This window comes from Marmota flaviventris, chromosome 2 (genome assembly GCF_047511675.1).
Source record: "Marmota flaviventris isolate mMarFla1 chromosome 2, mMarFla1.hap1, whole genome shotgun sequence".
In the NCBI taxonomy this organism is placed as follows: Eukaryota; Metazoa; Chordata; class Mammalia; order Rodentia; family Sciuridae; genus Marmota; species Marmota flaviventris.
In genome coordinates, this window is record NC_092499.1 from 158,874,469 (window position 1) to 158,901,482 (window position 27,014).

The 27,014-nt window shown below is 40.6% G+C and overlaps 1 protein-coding gene across 1 annotated transcript in view; it reads right to left on the reverse strand.

Annotated features, from left to right (window-relative positions):
- The window catches only part of Cfap61 (cilia and flagella associated protein 61), a 253,731-nt gene that overhangs the window by 131,213 nt on the left and 95,504 nt on the right, over positions 1-27,014 (reverse strand). The window contains exons 16-17 of the mRNA XM_027953760.2: positions 25,500-25,706; positions 22,621-22,755 (exon numbers count right to left, since the gene is read on the reverse strand). Coding sequence (XP_027809561.2) covers positions 22,621-22,755; positions 25,500-25,706 — 342 coding nt within the window. The remainder of the gene's footprint in view (positions 1-22,620; positions 22,756-25,499; positions 25,707-27,014) is intronic.

Sequence of the window (27,014 nt, forward strand, 5' to 3'; positions counted from 1 at the left end):
TGCTAGAAATGCTGGCTTGCAGAACTCATTAAATTTACTTGCTAGATTACCCATTTATAAAACAAGGCTAGAATGCAGAAATAGCTAGATGTATAGGGCATGGTATGGAGAAGGGAGACGGAACTTCCAGTGCTTTCCAGGTGAGCCAGGCTCCCAGCACCTGCCACCAACCTGGAATTTCCCTAAACCCTTTGCATTAGGCTTTTTACAAATGTCTCACCACATTGGCATGATTGATTAAATCACAGTCAGTGATGAGATCAATTTCTAGCCCCTCTCCTGTCCCCAGAGCTTGCAGGGTGGACTGGAAAGTTCCAACTCCTTGAGTCACATGGTTGGTTCCCCTAGCAAGCAGCCCCCATTCTTAGGGGATTTCAGAAAATATAAACTCAAGTGTGGTGAAAATGGCTTGTTATTAATAATTAAAGATACTCCTTTCACCTTTATTACACCGGAGCTGCTTCAGGAACAAAGGACAAAAAACAAATATTATAACAAAAAATGTCCCAGTTGCTTTTATAATTTAGGAAGTTACAAATGTTTCAGGGGCTTTGGCCAGGAGCTGTGAGGAAAGACCAGCTATATATTTCTTACATCACATTATCACACACATCATATCTACATGTTTATAATATAGACCTTGACTATGAATGTCTTAGTGATAAGGTAAGAAATCAGAGACTATACAAGGTAGTCTATGTGAAATGTATTCTAAGGTTTTTGTTAAGTTAAAAAAAAAGTTGTATTGCTAGTTGTTTGCCCTTCTAAAAATAAAAGGGTGGTTTATGGAGAGATGCACAGGTAGGGGCTAAGGTTGTAGCTCAGTGGCAGAGCAATTGCCTAGCATTCATGAAGTCCTGTGTTCAATCCTCAGTACTGCCAAAGAGAGAAAGGGAGACAGAGAGAGAGAGGTCCACAAAATTCTTATAGGTATCCAAGTTGCTGCTTTAAAATATTTTGCACTTAATACCCTGAAAGTAGGCTGGAATCTATCAACCCTTAGAGTACCAAAAGCAGCACATAAATAAATAGCCAAAAGTTTTGATGTCACAGAGTCAGGTCCCCAAGGAGAGATGCAACACTGAAGGAAAAAAAAAAAAAAAAGGTTTGGATGAAATCAATATCTAGTGTTAACAAAATTGCAATAAATTGAATTTCAAAGATATGAGAGGTTTTTATTAGCAGTTCTTGAAATTCTGGCATCCAATGTACAAAATGGTAAGGAGCTCCAATGAGCCAGAGTGGGTAAGTTTTATAGGCAGAAAAAAAAAAAAAAAGGAAGAAAGTAAAAATGATGAACAAATAACCCACTGGTGATTTCAAGGTTACTTTTCTTACAGGGGTTTAAGGAAAATATTGTTCAAATAATTGGGATTTGCCTACCATCTCTTTTCTCATTTCTCAGAAGGTCAGATCTTGTAAATACACAGCATAGATTTCACTTTGTAAGGTAGGACTTGAGCATGAGTGACTCCATTTTGAGCCTGCTATCTTTTAATACTAGTAACAAGACCCGTCTAACTACTTGGTGAAAAGGGTAAGTGCATGTGAAAAGTCATTCTGGGGCTTTGGGATAACCTCCCACTATCCCCAAGTTTTACCATCAAAATTTGAACAGAGAGTTCAAGTCAACAATGGATATAGAGCACATACTATGCTTCCTGTCTTTAAGGAGTTCTCATTAGATGGGGACACAGACAAGTCAACAAACAAAATGGAAACTACTGCTGCGTAAGAAATCAGTCTAGAAGGCAGAGAATTTAAAGAATAAGCATTCATTTCCTTCATGGTTCTTTGAGTCGGTGGGGTGGGCTATGCTCAGCTAGGGGCTTCCTCTGGACCTAGCTGGGAAGACATGGGTCTACTGAAGTTGGCCTAGGATGGCAAGGAAAGTTAGGGAAGGCCTCCAGGAGAACGGGACAGATGAGTTGGATCTGGAAGGATCAATGGGATATTTCTAGGTGGACAAGGCAGAGAACAACTTTCTGGAAGAAAAGGAAGAGCCAGGGCAAGGGTTTGGAAGAACAACACATCTCCTGAAGAACCCAATTAACTTTTATGAATGGGTCTGCAGATGATGTCCTGGGTAGGAGGCCTTGGAAAGGTGAAATGGGCATTCGTTGATACAGGAAGCAGCCAAAGAAAGGACCTAAGGGGTCAGGACAGAAGGCAGGGAGGGAAGACTGATGACCCAATTGTGTCCATGCTGCCACCTCCCATTTGCCAATATTACTTAGTAAATCTCTAAGCAGAGAATAACATGAGAACTTCTATTCCCCCAGGGGACAAGCTGTGGCTCAGGTCAGGGTAAGTGGTTATATTTGCACTCTTGGTTTAGGCCTCTGGTTCATTTGCTGGGAAAATGACAGCAGTAGAAGAAAACTCATTTTTTCTGAGAACTTCTGTCCAAGCATGTGCTGTTACACAGGTACAACTTTCCCATCTTGCTCTCTTCCCACCGTTTCTTTATTTTTGCCCCTTGGATATTTTCAATACACCCTTACATGTCCAGTGAGCAAGCTAACATGTGTGACTCTAATGTCTAATGTGCGCCTCCCTGCACACTATTCATCTTTCAAGTAGCCTCACTACTTCTGTTGACATCCAATTGTATCTCCGATTTAGTCTGAAGAAGTTAAGCATACCTCTTTCATCTCAATGCAAACAATGGTTTGTATTCTCTTTCACATGACTTTAAAATTCCGCACACCAAAAGGCTCACCCAGCTTTTGTAAAAGCAATGCACAATGAATGTTTTGAAAGAATAAGCCTTTCTAAAAATTCCTACAGAGTATGCTAAGGCTACAAACAAAGTTCAAAGGAATGTGGTCAGCATCAATGGGATCGCCTCTTGGTTCCAATGAAGGACTTGGAGGGAGGAATAAAATAAATCCACCTTCTTTTAAAATTAAAATGAAGAGAGAGCTTGGCAGACAGCTAAGCAGAAACCTCAACAGGAAGAAGGCTGAAATACAATAAATGGGAGTGGCCCCTCCCAACAAAAGTTAGAGATACATTTTAATAGAAAATTCAGAGGCTGATTTCAGTCATTCAGATATTTCACATTAGGGCAGGGAAAAATAAAGGTCTTAGTCCTGCTGCTAATTCTTGTGAAATGAGCCGCTCACAGAATGAGAAAAATCGGTCCAGAAACTTTTCACCGTTTCCTTCTCATTCACTGAATCGATTCCTGGTGGTTTTTTATAGCACTTTAAAAGAAAACAAAAAACAAATAAACCAAAACCCCAACAATTCTATGTTTTTCAATGGATACTCGTCCAAAATAGTGTTTAAAATATTTGAAGTTACAAAAACAAGAACAAATATAAATGAACAAAACAAACTGTTATAACAATAGTGCTTTAATTAATTAACACAAAAGGCTTCACCTTGCCTAGAAGTCCTGGCAGGAGCTGGGGTTGCTGCCCGTGAGTGCAACCCTCATGTGATGCTGGCAGCTGTGACTTTCAGGGAACATGAGACTACAAATGCAAAATCAAACAAGAGTCCTAAGGAAAATTTCCCCTTTTGCTCACTCCGTTTACATTCAAACACAAACCATTTCCCCCAAAATCCCCTAAAACCCCTCTGAGTGGGATGGGAGTCAGCAAGCATATTGCTCCATAATTAACACCCGTTCACCACTGACATCACGCTTCAGTGTAAAGATAGGTCACGTACTTTTAATTTCTCACATGCACGTCAGTGGTAAACAGTCCCAGTGTTCTTGTTAATGACACCATCTGGCGCTTCCCATAACTGTGTAGCGTTCGGCTTCCAAACAAGATGTAATGGCAGCAACACATGAAACCCACTGACATTTACAGTAAGGAAATTTATTATCAGTCATCGGTTTGGTATAAATGTGTTTGCATGACTGCTGGGGCTATAAAATCATCACCTTTGCCAGGCAAGCAAAGGTGCAATAAATAATGGATTTTAAGCCATGCATGTACTACCAAATCATTAAACATTTATCACACAGACACAATAGCATCTTAAGCAACAGTTACTACTTGAAAAATTAATGCCACTTTTGAGGGTTAAATGAAAACTGTTTAGTCTAAGCTTTAATGGTTTTTAATATGGTTCAGTATAGAACACAAGGATTTTTTTCCATTTCTTTTTTTCAGTTGAACATGACTATATATATGTAAATACTCTTTTATAATAATTTTCTCTTGAGAAACAATCACTTTAAGCTCTTTTGTTAAAGAAATGCTAAAAAGTATAACTGAAATGTTTCTTGAAAAAAATCATTATTAAATCCTTTTCAGAACTAGAAATGGCAAAAGAAAGGTTCTTAGGAATCAAATGCTATTCTTCCCTTTAAGATCCTTAATGGATTAGTCTGTTGTGGCTACAATTAAATAATTTTAATTTTGGATTCAGGAAACAAATATAAAGTCAAAACCAACAAAATCCCTCGAGTAATCTTGCCACAATTGTCCCCAATCCTATTCCTTTAAAATACTCTGCTATAGCCAATAATTTTCTTCTGTATGCTTGTTCTATGGGTATCCATTGCTTTAAGAAATTCAAGGAAGTAATTAAAAGCACAGATAGACTGGAAGATGGTTACTGGCTTCATGGAGGACTTAGCAAAGAACATTGCTTGGTTCAAATGAACAAAGAGAAACTTTGGTGGGAACTCCTTATATACTTGTTTGCTGAACATGGAACAATGAGGGTGGAGATTCCAGTGGCTGCCCTTATATAGAGTTTTTCGCTTGGGAAGATACTCAGAAGCAAAGCTGAGACAGATTCTGTGCCATCAAGAGGCTGTCCCAAGATGCCATGATGATCTATAAAACAACACAATCTCAACATGTAAAATTGTCACTTCACAAAATGACCCAGACTAAGCCTTAGCAAAAAAGAGCGGCACTGTTTGGGGTGGGAGTTATATTTATAGTTCTGGGCAGAATTTAAGAAGTGACTGAACAACAGACTCCCGTTCCAGTCTGTAAGTGAGTTTTAATTTCTTGGTGAGAGTTATGGCTTAAAAAGCCTTTGGGCCAGAGTAGGGACGAAGAGCATGAAAAGAAGATTAACATTAAACAGGGATGAGATGTGGGAGGGAAAGGGAGAGAGAAGGGAAATTGCATGGAAATGGAAGGAGACCCTCAGGGTTATACAAAATTACATACAAGAGGAAGTGAGGGGAAAGGGAAAATAATACAAGGGGGACAAATGAATGACAGTAGAGGGGGTAGAGAGAGAAGAGGGGAGGGGAGGGGGATAGTAGAGGATAGGAAAGGCAGCAGAACACAACAGACACTAGTATGGCAACATGTAAATCAATGGATGTGTAACTGATATGATTCTGCAATCTGTATACGGGGTAAAAATGGGAGCTCATAACCCACTTGAATCAAAGTGTGAAATATGATATGTCAAGAACTATGTAATGTTTTGAACAACCAACAATAAAAAATTAAAAAAAAAAAAGCCTTTGGACTTTTATGAATCTGCAGTTCTACCTGCCATGAACATGCCTGAAAGAGAAAGCAGGTACGAGCACTCTAGAAGGCAGGATTCCTGTCCGGGGGTGAGGGCAAGATGTTTAGCAATATATAGTGGGAGGTTAGGATGTGGACCCTGCTCCCCAATTTTGAATCAGTGCAAGGAAGTGCCAAGATTTTCTACCTTCATCTTTAATAGTGACTAGCGTCTAAATGGGTCCAGAGCATGGCCCCCTCTTCTTTGCTTGTCTTGGGACTGAAATCCAAGATTTGGTCAAGACCTTGCATTTGCAATGATGGCTTCCTCTGTTGCTGAACAGAGGCTTTATGGGAACATCCATCCTTCGGAGAACTGAGTTTAGGGATTAAAAACAGGGCATGAGGCAGGGGTGGGGTGGCCAAGGAGTGGAAAGATCACTGTGATGCCCTTCCACAAATACAGACCCACTACTGGTTCCAAGTTACGATGGAGAACTTCAGAGTAGGGCCTGGTCAAACGAGTGCCCACTGTCCTTCATTGCTGTTCCTCCAATGCTGGCCCTAAGCACCAGGAGAAGCTCCATGGGGAGCAAGTAACCTGAGTTTCATCTGCTTGCCCATAAGCCTCCATCACACAAAGGAACTACTTCAAGGACTAACTTTAATGGGATTATGTGGAAGTGAACCCACTGGGATTTGCATCTTATTTTGAAATAACATATATGGCTCGAGCCTTGATGTTAAAAACAAAAGCATTAAGTATGGGAATTTTCCTAAAGCAGTACAAATGCTGTATGGAAGGGCCACACACTTACCCTATCCTTCCATCTGTCACTAATTAATTTAACATTTTCCTAGAGTTCTAGCTGTTTATGTTATATCCTCTGGAAATGACTATGAGGGCTCTCCCAGAGGGAGAGAATCAATGCATAATGCTAAAAAGGCCTTGCTCATTTCTTTCAAAGTTCTGGTGGCTCCCATAATACTTTTAAAATCCTGTTTCTGCACGAGAGATACAGAGTGTGCATGTGTGCTCGTGTGTGTGTGTGAGTGAAGGAGAGAGAGTCAGAGAGTATGTCAGAGATAGAAAGAGACAGAGGGAAGGATCACACACTGTGGCAAAAGCAGCTCTCCCGAAAGAGTGTGAAAATAACAATTGACAATGAAGGGTGAGAAACAAAAAGCCATTCAACGGATGCATGTCATTTTTACTCTTCAGTGTGGATCAGTTGATTTTTTTTGTTGTTGTTGTTAATTATATCACCTATTCTTTCCTTATATTGATAATTACATAATTACATGAAACAGATGGGTGACAGAATGTACCCAGATGGTGAGAATGTAAACAGGCTTACAAATTGCTTATTCTTGAGCATATTAAAAAGAATTATTCAATAATACATAGATTTCTATACTCCAAACATCTGTCAAGTAGAGCCATCAAAATGGCAGTTACTTTGTCATTTTTTTTCCCTTCAACAGATACAATGTCCTCATTAGGAATTTTCAGGAAACCAACTGCCATGGAGGTAAAATATTTAACCTTTTCCAAACATCTGGACACCTGAAATTCTAAACTCTTGTCTGAGTCCACTGGCTTGATGCACACACCCTTTTTATTAAAATAGAAATGAGCCAAGCATAGTGGTTCACGCCTATAATCCCAGAGGCTCAAGAGGCTGAGGCAGGAGGATCGCAAGTTCAAAGCCAGCCTCAGCAATTTAGCGAAGCCCTAAGCAACTCAGTGAGACCCTGTCTCTAAATAAAATATTAAAAAGGCTGGGGATGCAGCTCAGTGGTTAAGTGTTCCTGGGTTCAATCCCTGGTACCAAAAAAAAAAAAAAAAAAAAAAGACAAGAAAGAAAGAAAAAAAAGCATCTAGTTTCAAGGACAGTTACAATCATACAGCTCTAATTATACTTTGTGAAGCTGTGGAGGGTTAAAAAGAATGGGAGGATTTGTTTGAAGAACATAATTGAATTGCATCTGATGGGCTTCTTGCATTAAATTCTTTAAAAATAACTATGAAATAAAAACCAGAAGCATCAAAGCTGTGTTTGTTGGTTGTGTGTGGAACTGTGCCCACGTGAGTCAGACTCACAGGTGGTGCAGATTCTGAGGGGTCTGCTGGAAGAAGTGGCATCTACTCCTTCTCCCGGCCCCACACACCCTTCCCCAGGGAGACAGACTCTCCTTCAATGACACATAGCAGAGGGTTTTTGCCTGCCCACACCTATCTTGCTTCTCTAGGCTTTTCTTGATGACACCTACTGCCCCCTGACACCATGGAGCCCTGTCTGTTGACTGCCTGCCTTTCCCCTACCCCAGAATATGAACACTTAGGTGACAGGGATTTATGCACCTTCATAGGACTGTGCCACCAGTGCCCACGGTGTCCACCACTAGGTGATTAGCACACAATGAATATGGACTGAACAAGTGACATCAAAGTCTCCACCTCCAAGCTTCTTGATCAGCGATGCAGAACAGGCCCTGGGTCAGAGTTTAGGCAAAAGAGCATGTCCAGGCAGGAACAGGGAGGTGACCAGTATGTGAGACTTCCCATGGCAGTGGGGATGGAGGATGCCCGAGGTTCCCCTCTTAATTAGAAGGCAGATATAAACCAGGGTGTGTATCAGAGTTGTGGGCAAAAAGCAGGGTACCTAGAAGATGTGCCTGGTGGGATAGAGAAGAAGGCCTAGGGAGAGATAGTCCAGCCTGGCTTCTGGTGGAGCAACCTGGCTCTTGGGGAGAACCAACATCACTGGGGCAGAGGTGGATCACAGAACCAGGTTGTTTTCCCACACCCCACTCTGGGAAGAGATGATTTGTAGATGTGCTTGAAATGAGGTATGTGATCACTTCTCCAGAGACATATCTGTGTGGCACATTGTGGCAACGGTGTGTACTTTTGAAAGAGAGAGACAAAGACATAAAGAGAGGCAGGGTGGGGGGGAGAGAAAGAGAGATGAAGAGAGGTCATAAGAAGCATCTGACTACCCAAGGGGCCTGGAGATCCTTTTGCGCTCCGTGTATCCCCAAACTGCTCTCTAATAGGATGGATCCCAAGAGGGTAGGCCAACTGGGAAAAAGAAACCAGGCCACTTTTCATGCATTCCCCATCTAGGGAATGGGGGTCTCAGCAGGTTGCTCCGAGTAGGACCGAGGGTTCCTGGGCACCAGGCAGCAACCTTCTGAGAAGGCTCTGCCACAGAACAGAACTCAGTAAGGAGAGGGAAGAGATGTTGGTAAGAGCCCACAAGTAGAGTCAAACCAGGTGCCTTCACTGGAGAAGACAATGGAACAAAGAACCAGGGGCATGAACAGGGCACTGATGTGGAGTTGAGCCCAGCCACCCAAACTCTTTCAGCCTCTGACATTTGCTCTTTCTTTTGAGACGACCTGGATGACCCTGGCATGTCTCCACCTGTGTCTGTCTTCCTTATGTAATAATGGGAGGGCTGAACTCTTAGAAGTCACACAGTGGGGCAGGGAACACAAACTTTGGTTCTACCAACACAGGGTGACCAAAGACTCTGTATGTGTGGATTGATCCTATCTAGTAAACAGACTGAAATACTTCCCTATGGGATATAATTCTGTGGGATACTTTCAGATCATGTTTGAGAACCTCCTAAATTATGTGGAAGATAATACCCAGTTACATTTTTAAAAAATTTTTATATTTGTAGTTGTAGATGGAAAGAATGCCTTTATTTTATTTATTTATTTTTATGTGGTGCTGAGGATCAAACCAAGTGCCTCATGCATGCTAGGCAAGTGCTCTGCTGCTGAGCTACAGCTCCAGCCCTACCCAGTTCCATTTTAAAATTAACCATTAACTCTGGTCTCATGGAAGCACCATCCTGAGGATTCATGGATGGTGGGGGGAAATGAGGTAGTTTTGGTAAGTGGAACTTCACTATGGTGACCAGAAGGATCTGCCTGAGACTTGCTCCCTGGAAACACAGTTCCTTTTGGTTAAATCCATAAACTATCATAAAAACCTCGATTACAATGACTACCATGGTGATAATTTCAATTCACTGAAACAACAACAACAACAACCTTACACAAACCAAACAATCCAGGGACACAAGGACATGATTAAACAGCACAAGAAGTAGGAGCAGTGGTAGAGTTTGTAATTTAGGTTTACTACCTTGGGTTTCAACCAACTGGATGGTTCGTGCTTGCCTACACTAAGTCATGTTGAGTCATGTTTGATATTTAAAAAAGCCTTATGGCTCCCATGCTATTTCCATCCCTTATTTATTCTATTCCCCCACTTAAGTCATCCGTTTTTATTTTCTCCTTGCTTACTAAGCTGGTTACTATGGAGATCATGACATCAGGAAGCTTAATGGTCTTGAGGCAACACTGAGGGTAAAGGTCTTGATTCTTAAGTGGTTCAGTCCTGGAGAACGTAGCAGCCTGAGGACTGAGGACTGAGGGCTTCAAGCTGCGTCTCTAATGAGGATGACACCCAGGTGGAAGGCGAGCTGTGTTCCCTTTGCCAAGTCCCCGTGGGCAACCCTGAGTGGGAGTGCCATGTCCCCAGATAAGTGGGCACTTCACTTTCCAAGACCCATTTAATCTTTTGCTTCCAATAAACTCAGATGCCATTTTTGCTCAAGATTTGATGAGTGTGTAAATAATGATGGCATGTAAACTCAGACCACGTCGTGAAAATTACTAAATTGTAGAAGTCTTTTAGTCCACCTGAGTTCAATTTGATTATAAAACCTGTCTAGGTTCCGAGTCTTTTCTGGTCTTTTACATATTCCAAGAAAGCATACGTAATTTTTAAAAACCAGAATGTAAAATTTTTAATGGAAATATCTAAAAATAAAAATTTTGATGCTTTATAATATGTATCTCTATGGATGCAAAATCACTTCATAATGAGAGGATTCATCTTTTGATAATTCTTCCACAGTCAAGCAAGTGTTGGCCTGCTTTATGGGGCCTTCTCGTTCTGCAGTCCTTGTGCATACTGCTACTATCAATGTAGTTGAATATTATTTTTATATTAATAGATGTGTTTCATGTCTGCAAAGTCCTTGTTGACATATGACATTGCCTGATTCTTCAGGCAGAAACCAGGGGACACTGGGCCTTTGGACAGACATACCCTAGCAGAGAAATTGGGTCACTTATGTGCTATTTTGTTCCAAGGCAGACAATAGGTTGAGAAGAGGTTTTTGAGTCTCGAAAATGTGACTTTGTGTATTAGAAGTCAGTCTCAAAGGACAGGTTTTATAATAAACAGTGATAATAGAGACAGTGTCTAAAGATTAGGAAAAGGAAAAAGTTCAGAGGGAAAGAGAGAAATCCAGTACAGACCTCCCCTTCCCTTTGGTTAATGCCATAAAAGTAGAAGAAATGAGGCAGGGCCCCACAAGGTTTTGGAGAACATGGGAATAGTGGAGGCTGTGCCTTGTGGAGACTTCCTGCTTGTATCCTTGTTTTGAGAAAAGTAAGGTGGAGATGGCTAAAAGAGGTGCAGGGTCAGAAAGACCATGAGGCAAGTCATGAGCTTCCCCAATCCAGAGCAGTGGGGAGTGAAGGAGAGAGAACACATCTGCACCCAAGCTCCAGAAAGAGCATCTGAGCTCCAGCCAACAAACCCACAGGTTTCTAGGCTGTGAAGAGGGATTCTCATTGTTGAAGGCAGTGAGGGCTGGCTGGGGGATGAGGCCAGGATGAGAGCCAACAGTTCAAAACTTTATACTCAACGTGTGCCTGTGAAAATTGGCAGTGCCCAAGAACAGGCAACTCCATCCCAACACTCTCTGCCTTCCACAAGGCCACAATATTCCATGTGCAGGATCTCCTGAGAACCGAGCTGTATTGTTTTCCCTGTTCCTCTGAGTGTGTACGTGTGTGTGTGTGTGTGTGTGTGTGTGAGAGAGAGAGAGAGAGAGAGAGAGAGAGAGAGAAGAGACAGAGAGAGATGGAGAGACAGAAACAGAGAAATTTCTAAAATGGACTCAATGTAAACATTAAACAGTTAAATTTACCTAGAGTTACCTAGAATTCATGTAGGCTACTTTTTTCTCCTATCAGCCAGAATGAAGGCTCAATGCAGTGATGCAATCTAGTTAGTGGAAGATAGAACACTTACCATTTTGCACATCTGATTACCTGTCCTAAAAGTCTTTATCTGACAATAAAAAAGAGGGTTCTCTGTGTGTTGATGGTTTCCTTAGATAAAGCACCACATTGTCAATATAAATCATCTTTTTAAAGTGAGGAATCACAAGTTTTCATTTTCAAATTGTAAAACTTGGTACAAGTTTCAATTTGGAAAGAGATGGTAGCTTTACCTTTGACCCTTTCTGGGTATTTATTTCAAAGGAAATGGTCACAAATGTGCCCCAAAATAATAAGCATGGACATGGTAGCACCAGTTATAAAAATATGAATAAGAACTTAGGTGACCAGTGTGAGGTAATTGGATATAAACCATGGCAAGCCTTGGGCTCTCGAGTCATGATTTAGTAACTGCATGGCCACAGGCAAGTTAATGTCAATGGGACCCCTCAGGCATGAAGACAATAGGCACTACATTCCATAGGAGCCCCTCTTAGAAAAATGTTGAAGTTGGTGGGCAAGCCCTGTTAGCTGACTTCTAAACCCTAAAGGACAATGAAGGCATAAAGGATTAGAATACTGATATAAGAAAATATTTTCTGGAAATTTCTTCACTAAGCACTGTTGATGTTCTCTGAGTCCCAAACCTCTCCCCTACCCACCTTTGAAAGGAGAGGTGGGATTTGCCTTGTCCTTAGGCTCAAATCACAGAAAGATTTTTGTGGCCCTCTGAGAGTTTCACCTGAATTCCCTACTTACTGGGCACTGCAGGGTGAGTGTGTGATTCCTCCTGAGAAATCTAATGGACACGAAGAACAGGATGCTGAAGGACCCAAAAGGAAGGTGGCCTGCACTGTCTGATCTGTTGAACCCCCAACACATAAACTTATATCTAGGTCCTTCCTGTAGGGCCATGTTATTTTTTAGATATGTGATATCCTCCAAAATGTGAGCAGGTTCAGACAAAATTAGTTTTTGAGAGGTGTAACCTAATCAATGGCTGAATCTACTGGAATAGATGGACTGGGTGGAAACTGTAGGCAGGTAGGGCATGCCTTTGGGATATATATTCTGTCCCTGGTGAGAAGATGCTCTCTCTGCTTCCTCGTTGCCAGGTCCTGAGCTGCTTTCCTCCACCATGCCTTTCTGCCCTGATGTTCACTTTGGGCCCCAAGCTATGAAGTTGGTCCGTGCTCTCTGATGAGCAGAAGCACAGCCTCTGAGACAGGAGTCCCTTATGCTTCCCCTTTGCTGGCAAAACAGTAAACCTTCTTATTCCTTTTTCTCAAAACCTATGCCCTCATTATTGAATTGGGGACAAGGACAGAGCTTACAGTTGCCATTCCTTTCCTCCTTGAAGGCAGATTCTGGAGGAGCCACTGAGCTTTGAAGGCCAGTTCCTGCCCAAACTGGCCAGGAACTTAGGTCCATCCTGGAGAGGAGCCTTGCTCTGCTTCGGGTCTTTCAGAGCTCCTCAGTAGGCAGATGATGTGTCCCCAGGCATGGACCAAGACCTCTAAATCACAAGCCCCAAATAAACTTCCTCACTTCTATGCTGTTCTTGTCCAGTCCTTTGGTGACCTGGGAGTCAATGGTCTCAGGTGTCGAAGCTGGAGGACTGCATTGCCTGGATGACAGGAAAGCTGGAAAGTGACTGGGAATCTCTAAAGACATTTCACACTCATGCTATGAAGAGAAGAGTCTGCTGACCCACCAAGCAGGGTTTGTCCTAGGACAGGAGAGGCCGAGAATAGACTTTCCGGCTTCCTAGCCCTGTTTCTCCCTGCCCTGACCCCAATTTCAGAAGGGCTCAAAATACAACAGAACAAGAGGAAGAAACTAATGGGCATAAAAAATAAAATAACACCACTAACTAAATGGAAGAGGCATGGTGAGAAAGAGAGGAGAACCTCCCAGTTCCCCTCGAGCTGTTCCTATACACCGTTAGCTGGCTTCCACCACAGGATGGAGAAGTTTGACCTTTGGATGAAAATTGAGTTTCCATCATTTCAGAAAATGAAATTGGACATTTGATGGAATTAAGATCATATGTTGTGATTTGAAGTGACCCACACAACTTTAATTATCTAAAATTGACCAGAAGAGTCACAGGACTTGCCCACTTCCCATCTGGGTGCAGAAGAAACCCCAGCCACACTGCATGTATTCATAGGACAGAAATCAAGTGACTTTGTGATTATTTCAACAAGTCCTGATGGCTTACTGTTCACTTGTAGTCCCAAACCTCCCCTTATCTCAGTTTTCTCCCACTGCAAACTGGAGAAACTGATATAAAAACTTGCACGAGAGTGAACAAGATGGTCCCTGAATGTATATAATTCAGACTGCGCAAAATAACAAATGTTCTTTCAATGAATATTGGGCACTGCTAGTCAATAGAAAACTGCCGTCACTTTAGAATCCTTAGTAATATGTATATTCATATCATAGTTCAGGGAAAAGGCATCTTTTAAAGCATTATAACCCCATATTTAATTATATACACATGGGTGGGGTTTTTTTTTCAATGAAGATGATTTACAGGTAAAACCAACAAAATATCAACAAAGTTAGTCCACACATAGAAGGACTACAGGTTTTACTGATTTTCTTTATTGTTTTTTTTTTTCCCTAAAATTTCTACCTTAAATAAATACATTTTTGGTCAGAACATATTTATTTTTAATCAAGGGGCAAAAGATATGACTCCCTAGTCAGCATCTGCAGCTCTAATTGGCTCCTTTGTTATTTTACATCCTCAGCTACTTTAAAATACACAAAGCAAAGCCTTACATTGGCACTGCTGTTCCTTTCCTCCCTGAAGGCAGATTCTGGAGCAGCCACTAAGCTTCAAGGCCAGTTCCTGCCCAAACTGGCTAGGAGCTCAGGTCCAACCTGGAGGGGAGCCTTGCTCTGCTGCGGGCCTTTCAGAGCTCTTCAGTAGGTAGTTGATGTGTCCCCGGGCATTTCTGGACCTCCGTGGCATTCATTATCCTGACTCTGCAGGGAACAGAATGCATTTCCCCCCCTCCTACTGGGTTGTGGCAAGAACCCTATCAGCATCCAGGAAAGCCTTAGGATTTTTTTCTTTTTCTGTTGGGAGACTTGGCACCTCTTTTTAAGAACAATCACATCACTAAAGGTGAACTGAAACAAAGGCTACGTTGGTAGCTTAAAAACAAAAAAACAAACAAACAGAATGTCCTTCAATTTACTCCTGTGTTTGATGAGCATTTTCTTTGTTGCCTGGTCTCTTCTAAATAAATGTCCGCACAGGACCACAAGAGGCTGATGGGGAAAGAGAAAGCAGGAAAGAGAAGAGCAGGGGACAGTTATTGTAGAAAATCCTCTGCATTCAAAAACTGAAGCTATTATTGGTGTTGTGGTCTCAAATGTGTGTATGAAGTTCTCTTGGAGTGGTGGAAAACTCTACCGTTGAAACTAAAGAGTCAGGGACCCTGCCCATAGGTGGCCTTAAGTTGACTAGCATTTTACCATTTACTAGCCAGAATGCTAGAATTGATCTAAGAATGACAGAATGTAAAATGGTACATTCCCCTTGGAAAATAGTTTGGCAATTTCTCAAAATATTAAACAGAGAGTTACCATATGGTGCAGCAATTCCACTCTTAGGTATATACACTCAAGAGAAATGAGGCCATACATTCACACAAAAACATGAATATGAATTTTCATAACAATATTATTCATAACAACCAAACACTGGAAACAATTCAAATGTCCATCAACTGGTGAATGGATAAATAAAATGTGGTATCATCCACACAATAGAATATTTAACAATAAAAAGGATACACACTACAACATGGATGAACTTGGAGAACATGCTAAGTAAAAGAAGCCAGTCACAAATTACCTCAGAATTGCATGAAGTGTCCAGAATAGGTAAATTCAGAGACAGAAAGTAGATGAATGGTTGCCTAAGGCTGAGGATAGGAATCTGGGGGCATAGTATGACTGCTAACGAGCACAGGTTTCTTTTTTGGGTGATTAAAATGTTCTGAAATTAGATAGTGGTGATGCTTGTGAAATTCTGAGAGTATACTAAAACCCACTAAATTGTGCAACTTAAGGCTGTGGATATAGCTCAGTTGGTAGAGTACCTGCTTCTCATGCACAAGACCCTGGGTTCAGTCCCCAGCACCACACACACACACACACACACACAAAATTATACAACTTAAATGGGTGAATATGACTTATAGCTTAATAAAGTCATTTTGTATCTTAATAAATAAAGTTTATTTATATCTTAATTAAGGGGACTGTGCTGCAATAATATATAGAAAATGAGGATAAAGATGTAGGATTGATTTGTGATAACACTGAGATCAAAGCTCCTTTTTACAATTTCGTCTCTTATCACACCCTGAAAGCCTCATTTTTCACCATTCTGTCACGGTCCAACATCCAGGGCTTATTGATTGTGACCTAGCTCTTATTCTGTCCACCCCTCCAGTCCTACCCACCAAAACTCTCCAGTCACTCATATGACAGACATTGCTTTGACACTTTATAAGAATAGTGGAAAGCCACATACAAAATGGAACTGAATCTTGGAAAGTTTTTAATGTAACCTCCACATGGGAGTCATAACTTCTTTCCTTGTTTTTGAGCAGCTACCACCATGACTTTGAAGGGTTTGTAACAACAGGCTGATAACAGCAAAGAAAGAATTATGAACAGCCTGAATCACTAGTGACCAAAAAGCTGACCCTAGCACACCCACCTGGACCCAGATGTCTTCTCCTTCCCAGCCCAGCCCAGCCAGGGTCAGGCTGGTCCCAGATCAAACCCTAGTGGATGACTCTGCCAGAAGGAGGATCCAAACTACACTGGGTTAAACCCCGGGCCACCTTTTGATTAAGTAGCCGGTGCCAAAGATCTGGGAGATTCAAAAAGGTCAATGACAAGCCATCACCCTTCTTTGTGGTTTGCTTTTCCTATAATAGTCATAATATCAGTACCGCAGCTTTTTAGATAAGAAATATGTAGTGGTTAATGGTTTGAGTTTGGTCAACCAAGTGCTGGGTCTGAATATCTGTCAACACATTAACCTTTGAACTAGTCATTTACTTGCCCTCCCTGTAAGCCTGTTTTCTTTAGGTGTGCTGAGGATGATAGTCAGCAGTAACTATTTACAAGTGCTGATACGAGAATTACACAAGACAACGTGGGGACCTTCGGCAAGAGTTCAATACACAGTCATAACAATATTAGCTGTTGTTGTTGTTATTGCTAGATCAGCTTTCTAAGAGGGAGGAATTAAGACACCAATAAGAAGAAACCACGGGCTTACATAAGTCATTTTGATATACACATATATGCTACATTCTATATTAAACTAGATAGTGTTCAGAGAATAGGAAGAAATGCCTATACAACCTGTATTGCTTAAAGGAAAAGAAGGAGCTCATGAAGAAATTTATGCAAATTGTAATAAGAATCTCAGAGAAAAGGGTTCACTATAAATAGAAGAAATGCATTTCCCACAAGTAGCATATACATGTAGGAAATGACTGAGATGTGGCTTTAAAAAAACAAACTGAACTCATGAACTCATTTCTAAAAACATTGCCATGGTCACATTAATAATGATCAGTGCATATTTGATATGAAAAATATGGGTTTGCATGTTTAGAAACCTCTCCTAAGGAGATGCTGAAGAGCTGATTTTTAAAAACACACCACACACACACACACACACACACACACACACACACTAATCAGGTACACAAACCAAGGGAAATCTAACTACAGCAGTGAAAGTTACCAAGTTTAAGGAAGGGGTTGGGAAATAAGCTGAGGAAAATTTAGCAGGTGCTGGAAGAATAATGCAATTTCCTAGGGCAGCAGATGCACAAGTGAAACAGTATCCAGTAACAGTCCATCAGATGGTAATTATAGCTGGACTGGGGAAGAACAGCCCAGATGAAAAGGGGCAATTCAAAGGGTAACTAAATGCCAGTGAGTGACATCTTTCTGAGAGATCACATACCAGGAAAGGGAGGGCCAGCATTTAGCTCTGAAAGGGGGTGGGGTTAAATAAACTGTCATTCTTCTTTATAGAAGGACAAAGGAGAAATGTGGAAAAACCAAATGGAGACCGCCAAAGAATTCACGAGTGGGGATCTCAACAGACCACTACTAATAACTGATCAGAAAGAAATAACAGTGTTGATCGCTCTAAAAACTCTGGAAGTATGATTTTTTCTTAGGAGAGAGAGTGAGAACGAGAGAAAGAGAGACTAGTTCAAATCATAGTTCCATGAGCACTTTTATAAGCCCATATAGAAAACTAAAGTGATTGCAGTGGATGATGAGGAACTTCTGTTGATAATGAAGCACGGGTAGCCTCTGTTTAAGTTCAAAGAAAAAATTTTGGAGTTTAATATAATAATTCATAGCTATTTAAATAACCACTAGAAGTGAAGCAGTCCCAGGGACAAAAGTCACAAAGGCATTCCCTTCTGGGTAACTCTACTTACTCGAATTTAATCACAATGTGATTATTTCTCCTGACTCCAGGATCTTGTTCCCCCGAGGTCAGTGCAAACCCTCTTCCCTCCCCCATTAATTCTGAGAGTCGACTGGAAGCTTCTCAAGGGCAGGGATGGTGTCTCAGTCAACTCTGAATCCCTGCAGAAGGCAAGCAGGAAATAATACGCTTATACACAGAACCATCCCCAAAGTAAGAATGGGGAAACTTGCTCTGCAGTCTTTAATTAGTAATGGCCACACAATTAATATAGCCATATTTTGAGAGTTGTTCTCTGATAGTACTTATTCAGGTGAGCCACAATTAATTTCATAAGAAATGTCCATGATAACAGTGAAATTTTACTCAGCCATAAAGAAGAAAGAAATTATGGCATTTGCTGATAAATGGATGGAAATGGAGAAGATCATGCTAAGTGAAATAAGCCTGACTCAGAAAAGTCAAGGGCCGAATGCTTTCTCTCATATGCAGAAGTTAGACCAAAAAAAGGAGAAAATAGAAGGGGTGTCCTATGAAAATAGAGGGATATCAGTGGAATAGAAGAAAGGGATAGAAGAGGAAGGAGAAGAGACGTGGCAAAGGAGGAACTGCAGAATGAAATTGGCCAAATTATGCTATGTGCATGTATGAATATACCACCTTTAAGTATATCTATAAATTAACATTATTAATTATTAATTAAACAATAAATATAAGGAAGACCAGTAGAGTAGAGGAAGGGAAATAGGGAAAGTGAGGAGAGCTGGAGAAACTGCTGGGGGCTGAAATGCAGCAAATTATATTCCATCCATGTATAATTATGTTAAAAGGAACCCCACTGTTATCTATAACTAAAATGCACTACCAATAAAAATAGTCAAAATAGGAAATTCAACTACAAATTTTTTTTCATGATAATAACTTTCAGAATGTAAATACACAAACCAAGCTAGCTCATTCACAATAAGAGGAGGATCTTTTTCAGGGCCATAATATGAATGATGATCTTAATTAGAAAAAAGTCCTCTCTCCTAGCCATGAATCCATACTGGTGGACCATGAAGATATTACTACAAATCCTAGCGGCCGACTTCCTCAATGCATGTTGAGTAGCATTTGCATTTTTGGGGTTCTTACTTATGACCTGCTAGAGGGTCATAAAAATAGGTCATAAAAATGGAAACAATAGGGAAGGTGGTGTGGCAGGGACACCTATCATCCAAACCAGGCAGAAGCTATGAGGGCCTCAGGGTGGGGAGGAAGGGCATGCTGCCCTGCCATGCAGTGATGAATTTCAATCACCGCTGCCTTATGCCAGATTCAAATTGGCAACCCACTGAGATGAAACACTTTCTATCCCATTACTCATGCCTGGAGTGATCTGTTCCCTTGAAGATTGGCTTCCTAGGTGAAAGCAAGGGAATGGATGGTCACTCTGGGATGCCTTAAATAGGATAAAAGGTATGAAAGGCGAGTGGCCAGAGAGAAATGATAGGGATATGGAAAAGGAGCTGATGGTCCCATATAAATCTCAATGCATGGGATGGGAAAGGGTGGGACACTTAAAGGAAAAGGGAACTCAGTTAGTAATGGCAACCTCACCCACTTCAACTCCTACAATACTTTTGCTCTGCTAACAAAATAACATATTTAGGACTATATAGTAATCTTTCCTAAAAATTTGTATTTGGTTCAACTTATCTCATGAAATCACTCCAAATCATTAAAGCCATTTAAAATTTTAAAAAGAAACAAATCAAACAATACAACTTAACTTTTGAACATTCAGATCCATCCCACATGGATTCTGGTACTAATAATCCTCTGAATAGAGCTTTTAAGATTCCAAAATCATTACTAAATCCTTTTTTTTGAGTTTTGGTTTTTTTTAGGGTCTTGTGCATCTGGGAGATAACTGGTCTAACTCTAAGCTACATCCTAGCCCTAATACTATCCATTTTATTTTGTAAGCCTTTTTGTTTGTTTTGTTTTTGCAGAGTAGGGCATCATACCCAAGGTCTCATGCATGCTAAGCATGCACTCTACCACCAAGCAAAAACTCCCTTGCTAAATCTTAATCTTTACTAAAACCTTATCTCAAGATTGAATATAACAAGTAACAGCAAAAAGTTAGAATTTACCAATAAATAAAATCAACAGCACAATTCAGTAAGTAAACATCAGTGTTCTCATTTTCCTACCCATCCCTTAGATAGTTGTCTTCCTGGATCCCAGGTTCAACAATGCATCTCTTAAGATATGCCAGGGCTCTGAGAAGGACAGCATACTGAGATGACCAAGGAAAAGGTTATTAAAGATAAGCAATCCTTTCAAATCTTAACAATATGAGAAGCAATGATAGGATCATTTTTAATAAAACAAATGTTTTCTCTGCTCTTGTCCTTACCTGGAGCTCCAGCTCCACTCAAAGTGGCCCAACTCTGGAAATTCCTAGGGGCAGTGGGAAGGAGCAGGAAGGAGCTCCGGCATGTTCAGAAAAGCATACTCTTGCTCCATGCCACCACTCTGTACATCTCTCCTCCAGCTCCAGGACCAACCCCCCATGCCTCCAGAGGGCTGGCTTTATGGCACCGGCTATGGCAACATTAATGCATGGCCCATTCCTCTGGTCTTCCATGCTTGAAGGTATCTCAGCAATGGCTGCAAAAGGACAGCATCTCTCATCTTTACCTTGATATGATACCGAAGTTGCAAAGCAGTATGCTTGGTAAATCCATGTACTTTTTATTCCCAGCCCCTTCTCCTGGGATTGGCATGACTCCATAGAAGCTGTATTTTAGTGAGAGATACAGCATGTAGATACCCTCTCTGATCCCAAGGCATAGTCTGTGCATTAAACTTGTGGGTGGTTTCCCAAGGAGTACATTCCCAGGATGTTCACATGTAACCAGATCACCTGGTCCTCCAGGTGGACTGGTGCATATCTCATCTCTATAGTGCAGTGGACCCTACTACAAAGAGTATGTCTGACCTATGAATGAAATGATAGATATCTAGGATTTGCTCCAAAATGATATAGGAGGAAGGGCTAGTGGGTGAGTAGAAAGAAGATCCAAAATTGACCAAGAATGTAAAATCATTGCTGCTGGGTGTTGAGTTTTGTGCTACTCAAGGTGTGGTCTGGGACATATGTGCCTATGCTCTGTGACTGGTCTTTGAAGATATATGTATAGAGATTGAAAGGAACATTCAGAAGCCTTTATAGCCAGTTGACAGAATAATTCTGTGTCTGTAAAATCTAATATAAAATAATTGGACTTGAATTTTTGTCTGCCTTTGCTTTTTAAACTCATTTTTCCAAGAATTTACTTTTTACAAAACTATCAATCTATGAGGATTGTACACTTAAAAAGAAAGAAAGAAAGAGAAGTAAGGAAAGAAAGAAGATGCCTTATTATGAAAAGATTGAGAAGCCTTGCTTTATATGATTCTCTTTATCTCTGTATCTGCTTGTCTTTTTCCATAATAAAATGTTAGAAGAAAAAAAGACTTGCTATTTGTTTTCAGTCTCAAATTAAAATTTTACAATTCATCAGAATACAAATGAATTGATTTTATTTTACAAATACAAAGATAAATACAGACTTGATAACCTCAGTTACCCAAAAGGGCCGCCTCCTGGTGGCCCCCTCCCTCAGGGTAGTCACACGGGGTGGGGTGGGGGGCAGGAAAGATAGTGGAACCATGAGCTTACTGCAGCACAGGGCACCACAGCCCTGATGAGTAACTTGTGGCTTAACATTTGGAATATTTAAACTTTCACTTTTACTTTTTCCTCTCTGACAAAAGACACATCTTAGCCCACGGAGGGATGTGTGTGTGTGTGTGTGTGTGTGTGTGTGTGTAGATATGTATGAAAATTACAAGCCTATGTGTCTGTCAACTTGACACAATTATGCTTTCTAGTTAAGTAACTGAAAATAGCTGTATGTAGGTGTACAAGTACATTTCCATTTAAAAATGGCATCTAGTCTCTTTTTCTATTCTGGTCATAACACCATCATCCCAGGGCCATTCATTTTAAGGTCAAAAACTCCTGTGACCCCAGGGCAGCTAATATGTTCCTGTTAATCATCCTGATTCCCCACAGAGGAGTTTAGGGGGAAAAAAATTAACAGCTTAAGACTCAAACGTCTTGAATGCAGCCAGCTCTGTTTTCTCCATCAGCTTTGTCCTAACAGTAAAAGACCCACTTAATGCCTTGAAAGCAAAACATCGATTGGAAGGAGGAATCCACTTTTGAGGAAGGGGAAAGAAAATGAAAATATGCTGGGAGGGTGACGGTAGGCCATTTGTCCTGGGACACGGCAGCACGTGGGGTGTCCCTGCTGTGTCCCCCCTGTGGGATCATGTGGCTACTGTTTCAGGCTTACCATGAAATAACCACTTGAGGGGAAAGGCTGCAGGGAGCCTTTGCAGGGCGCAGCCTGTAAGGGTATGAGCGCCAGGTTCCCTGTAATTAAGAAGCAGCCTGCTCCCGCGAAGACAGTGCTGCCACCCCATCTGCCAAGCCCGCGGGAGCTGGCACCGAGCCTCCCTGCCTGCCGCCCTGCTACCCACCGGATCCTTGGAGACCGCCTTTGATGGAGCGTTTATGCCAAGCTTTTCCAGAGGATAGACAATCTGTCGTCGTGGTCGCACGGGAACCAAGTAATGAAGGGCAGATGTCAGGGAGTGGGCGTAGGGGTTCTGGAACTGAAAGACAGCAATCTATATTTTAGGGGAGAGAATGTCAGAGAGGCGCAGCACAGATGTCTGCGTGCAGCTTTACAAATACAAAACTCTTAACTCAGCCAAGTCGGAGAGGGGGAAAAAAATCAGCAAATAAACAAACATACTCTTCGAGCAGAGGAATGAATTGTAGATAATGCCTGACACTAATGAAGATAATTACGAGAGTAATTACATTACTATCTCTGTGGGAATGACAGATAAACAAGTGGTTTGGTTTATGGGATTTTTCAGTACAAGTATTTTCCCCAGGAGGATGCTCTTCTCCATAGTGATCATGAATCAGCTTGATTTGACCCCATTAAGTTGTGTTATCTGCGTCCTGTTAACCTTTGTGTGTTTGGCACAAGCTGCTTTAAGAAGACACATAGATAAAAATGCCATTGCAGAATGACTGAACAAAAAAATGTGAAAATCCTCCTGTTATGGAACTGAGAGACAGTCCCAGACACTTTAGCTGGACCCTTGTGGATAAAACGAGTGTTAGAACAAAAAGATAAAACTGCAAAGTGGGGTAGTGTGGGGGAGGTAGATCATATTATGCTTAAGATTTATGTTTGTTGGAATGGACTATGATAAATCATGTTTTAGGACAATGCTTTATATATTAATTTTCTCTAGTTTTTAAAAATTGGCAGAGAAAGCTGAATATGGTGATTTCTATTTTTCTTACATGTATAAATTCTCAGAAATTTGGTAAAACTAACACAGGATATAGTAACCATTTAAACCTCAAGAGTCAAACTATGAAGCCAAAACTTTTAATGATATACGTACTGAATTTAAATGAGAAAGACAAAAAAAGTAAAACTGAACTGTTGCTATATATTAATAAATGATTTATGAATCACTTATTTACAGTTCTAACATAACCCTGGTATTTTTAAGAGCTTCCACAGGGAATTCTAAAATCCTTCACCAACGAATCTCATACCTTGACTTTACAAACTGAAAAACAGAACCCAGGAATCTCTAGCCAGAACTCTACTTTTTGTGCCAATGAATTTCTCTCAATGCATGCCCATGCAGGGAGTACAAAGAAATATAATTCAAGCCAAAAAAACTCATATTTGCTACAGTCAACCAGAGATTTACAGCAGAATTTAGGAATTCTTACCCAAATTGTTTAGAATTGCTGCTTACACTTGTTTCAAATGTATATGCATAACTGGAAATGCAAACTGAGAGGAAATCTGTTTCCAAATGTGTTTCCATAGCCTATATGATAGTGCCTAACATATCCCTAACTCTACACCATTGTGGTAAATAAACATTCAATGAAATGCTCAAGACATTATTTTTATTATGGATGCAAATGGGCTTTCTCCAACCCAGCATATCTGGGCAATATTATGAACAAAAACCAAGAATTTAATATCACATCCTGAAGGTCACACAATTGGCTTTTGGCCAAGTGTAAAGTGAAAGAAAATTGTGCAGGAATAGGATTTTCCAGTAAGACTGTTACCTTCCCATTTCATTAAGTTCAAATCTAGGGTGATCATATTGCTATCTGGCTACATTTTGATAGAAAAAAAAAATCTCTGGAGCAGGGTCTACATCTCCCTGAAAGTATTTTCCATGTTTCTTCTTCTTTCTTTCCCATTCTCTTTACACTTCTCCAACAGGCTTTTGTTCATAAGGTACACTGGCATAATTATTGTGTGCATGCCCTAATACACCCTAGATTGTTAATAAAAAGTTTGATAAATAAGATCAATCTTAAAATCCATTGAGTCTTCTGTGGGAACTAAGAAATGTGACAATGTCAAAGGTTCCAGGCAGAACCCAAGAAAGATTGAGGTCATGAATGGAATCTGATGGAATAACTTCTAACCAGTCTAGTATTGAAGCCTATCACCTCTCCAGTCCTCATGGAGAAGACAAATGCTTCCAGTGATTAAGGGACTGGCTTTCAGGGCAACAACCCCTTGGGAATCCAGATTGAATGGGCACTTGCCTGTGGAACAATCAGGACACCTAACATGAGGGAGGGAAGGAGGGAGGAGGGAAGAAGTGTGTGTGTGTGTGTGTGTGTGTGTGTGTGTGTGTGTGTGTGTGGCTTCAAGGCACTGGAGATACAACCTTGAAGAAAGCAAACACTCCTACCTTTATGGTAAGATGTACTGAAATGTGCAGGATACGGAAATAGAATAGGTTTATTTTTAGTGCACACACATCCATTATTATTCTACATAATTATTACATGGAGTTATATGAGTGTTTACTACATAATGTTTACGATAGGATCATACATCTCCACTTTTTATCCATTACTTTTATGGAGTGGATATAGAATCTACTTGGAATGCTGGTGTATAGCACACCAATCTTATAGAATAGAAGTAATTTATTCTATTTATTTACTTGAAGAAACACAATAGGATTATTTTGGCATTGCTCCATAAGACATAATTTGATTTTCACGTCTCAGAGTATTTTTGCATAGTTTTTAGTCTCTGTTTTGTCAACATAGAAAAGCTAACAAATTGCTCTACTATTAATATTGGTTGCTATTGTCTCAGAACTTGAAAGCTTTCTGGATATTCACTGTAGTGTAAGAAAAGGGCCAAACTCAATGTGGTCACTGGAAATTCATATCCATGTCAAAACCCATCAAGAGAGGAATGAATGAGATAAGGGCACACAATAGGAATGACACTGTGAATGCTGATCTGCTGGGAAAGGGAATAACAAAAACTCCTTACCTTGCCTTTCCTGGGTTGTGGGTAAATAGGGTAGTAGAGACAGGACTTATAGCTTAAGCGAAGGATCTCCTTCAGAAAAAACTTGGTGTAGTGCCGGAAAATAGGGTTCAGGGCAAAGTGATACAAGTGACCATGTTCTTCCCGCTGATGGTGGCTGAAGTAGATGAAATCTTCAATATTGTAATGGGACCGTATGTACTCTACATCCTAAAGAAGAGGCAGAGAAAGTGTGTTTTAAACAAATAGCATACATGTTATGATAAATATCCATTAAAAATTATTCTAGGGTGGCTGGGGTGAGGCTCAGCGGTAAAGTGCTTGCCTCCCATGTGTGAGACATTGGGTTCGATCCTCAGCACCACATAAAAGTAAATAAACAAAATAAAAATACTGAGTCCATGTAAAACTAAAAAATATTTTTTAAAAAAATTACTGTAGTGTCTTTTCCTCCCATTTTTTTAAACCACCTTGTCTTCATGAAGTATTTTTTTTTTTTTTTACATTAAAAGCATGTGGAGGGCTGGGGCTGGGACTCAGTGGTAGAGTGCTTGCCTAGCACATGCGAGGCGCTGGGTTGGATCCTCAGCACCACATAAAAATAAAGATATTGTAAAAGTAAAGATATTGTGTCCAACTACAACTAAAAAATATTTTAAAAAAAGCATTATGCTATTGTGCATGTATCACAATGCATTCCAGTTTTATAAATAACTATAATTCACCAATCATAAATAAATAAATAGATAGACAACAGAGTAGAGGAAGATAATTAGAGAAGCAAGAAGGGAAGAGAGAGAGAGGAAGTAGGGATTGAAAATGGAGAAAACTACATTATATGCATTTATGGATATGTTAAAACAAACCCCACTATTATGTATAACTATAATGCACTAAAAATTTTTTTAAAAATTTAAAGTAATGTTTCCTGAAAGTTGCTTGTTTTGATGACTTGTTTGGGGGGTACACAGCTTTGGAGTTCATTCATTATACCCACGGTTGACATTAAGTGGAGAGCACTGAGCCTGCGTCTGGCAGGACAGCAGCCCTTAACCCTGCTGAACACCACGAGTGCAAGCTGGTTAGCACAAGAGACTGAGCATGTGAGTTATTCTGGACTCAGACAAACAGACCCACTGGCATTCCTGGATGTCACTATTCGCCTGTTATGGTGGAAACATGCTATCTCAAAGTCACATACTTTAACTGGCACAAGTAGCTGGGCTGAGTGTGTGGGCTTTCCTAACTTTCTATGTCTCATGTATAATAGTTTTATTTAACAGAAAGTAATTTAAAGGATTCATGAGTGTTCATATGGAAAATGAAATATTGGGCACGTTGCTTCTGTTTCTAGGAGATGGGTTCTGGGGCACACACTGCTTTTCCCTATATTGCATTGGGAACTAGGGGCTTATTTGTGCTAGTTGTGCACTGGGTCAACCCATTTTGCTTCACCTCCCAGATGTGTACTGTTGGGAGCATGGAGTGAAGGGGAGCAATCCAAAGCAAATATGACTC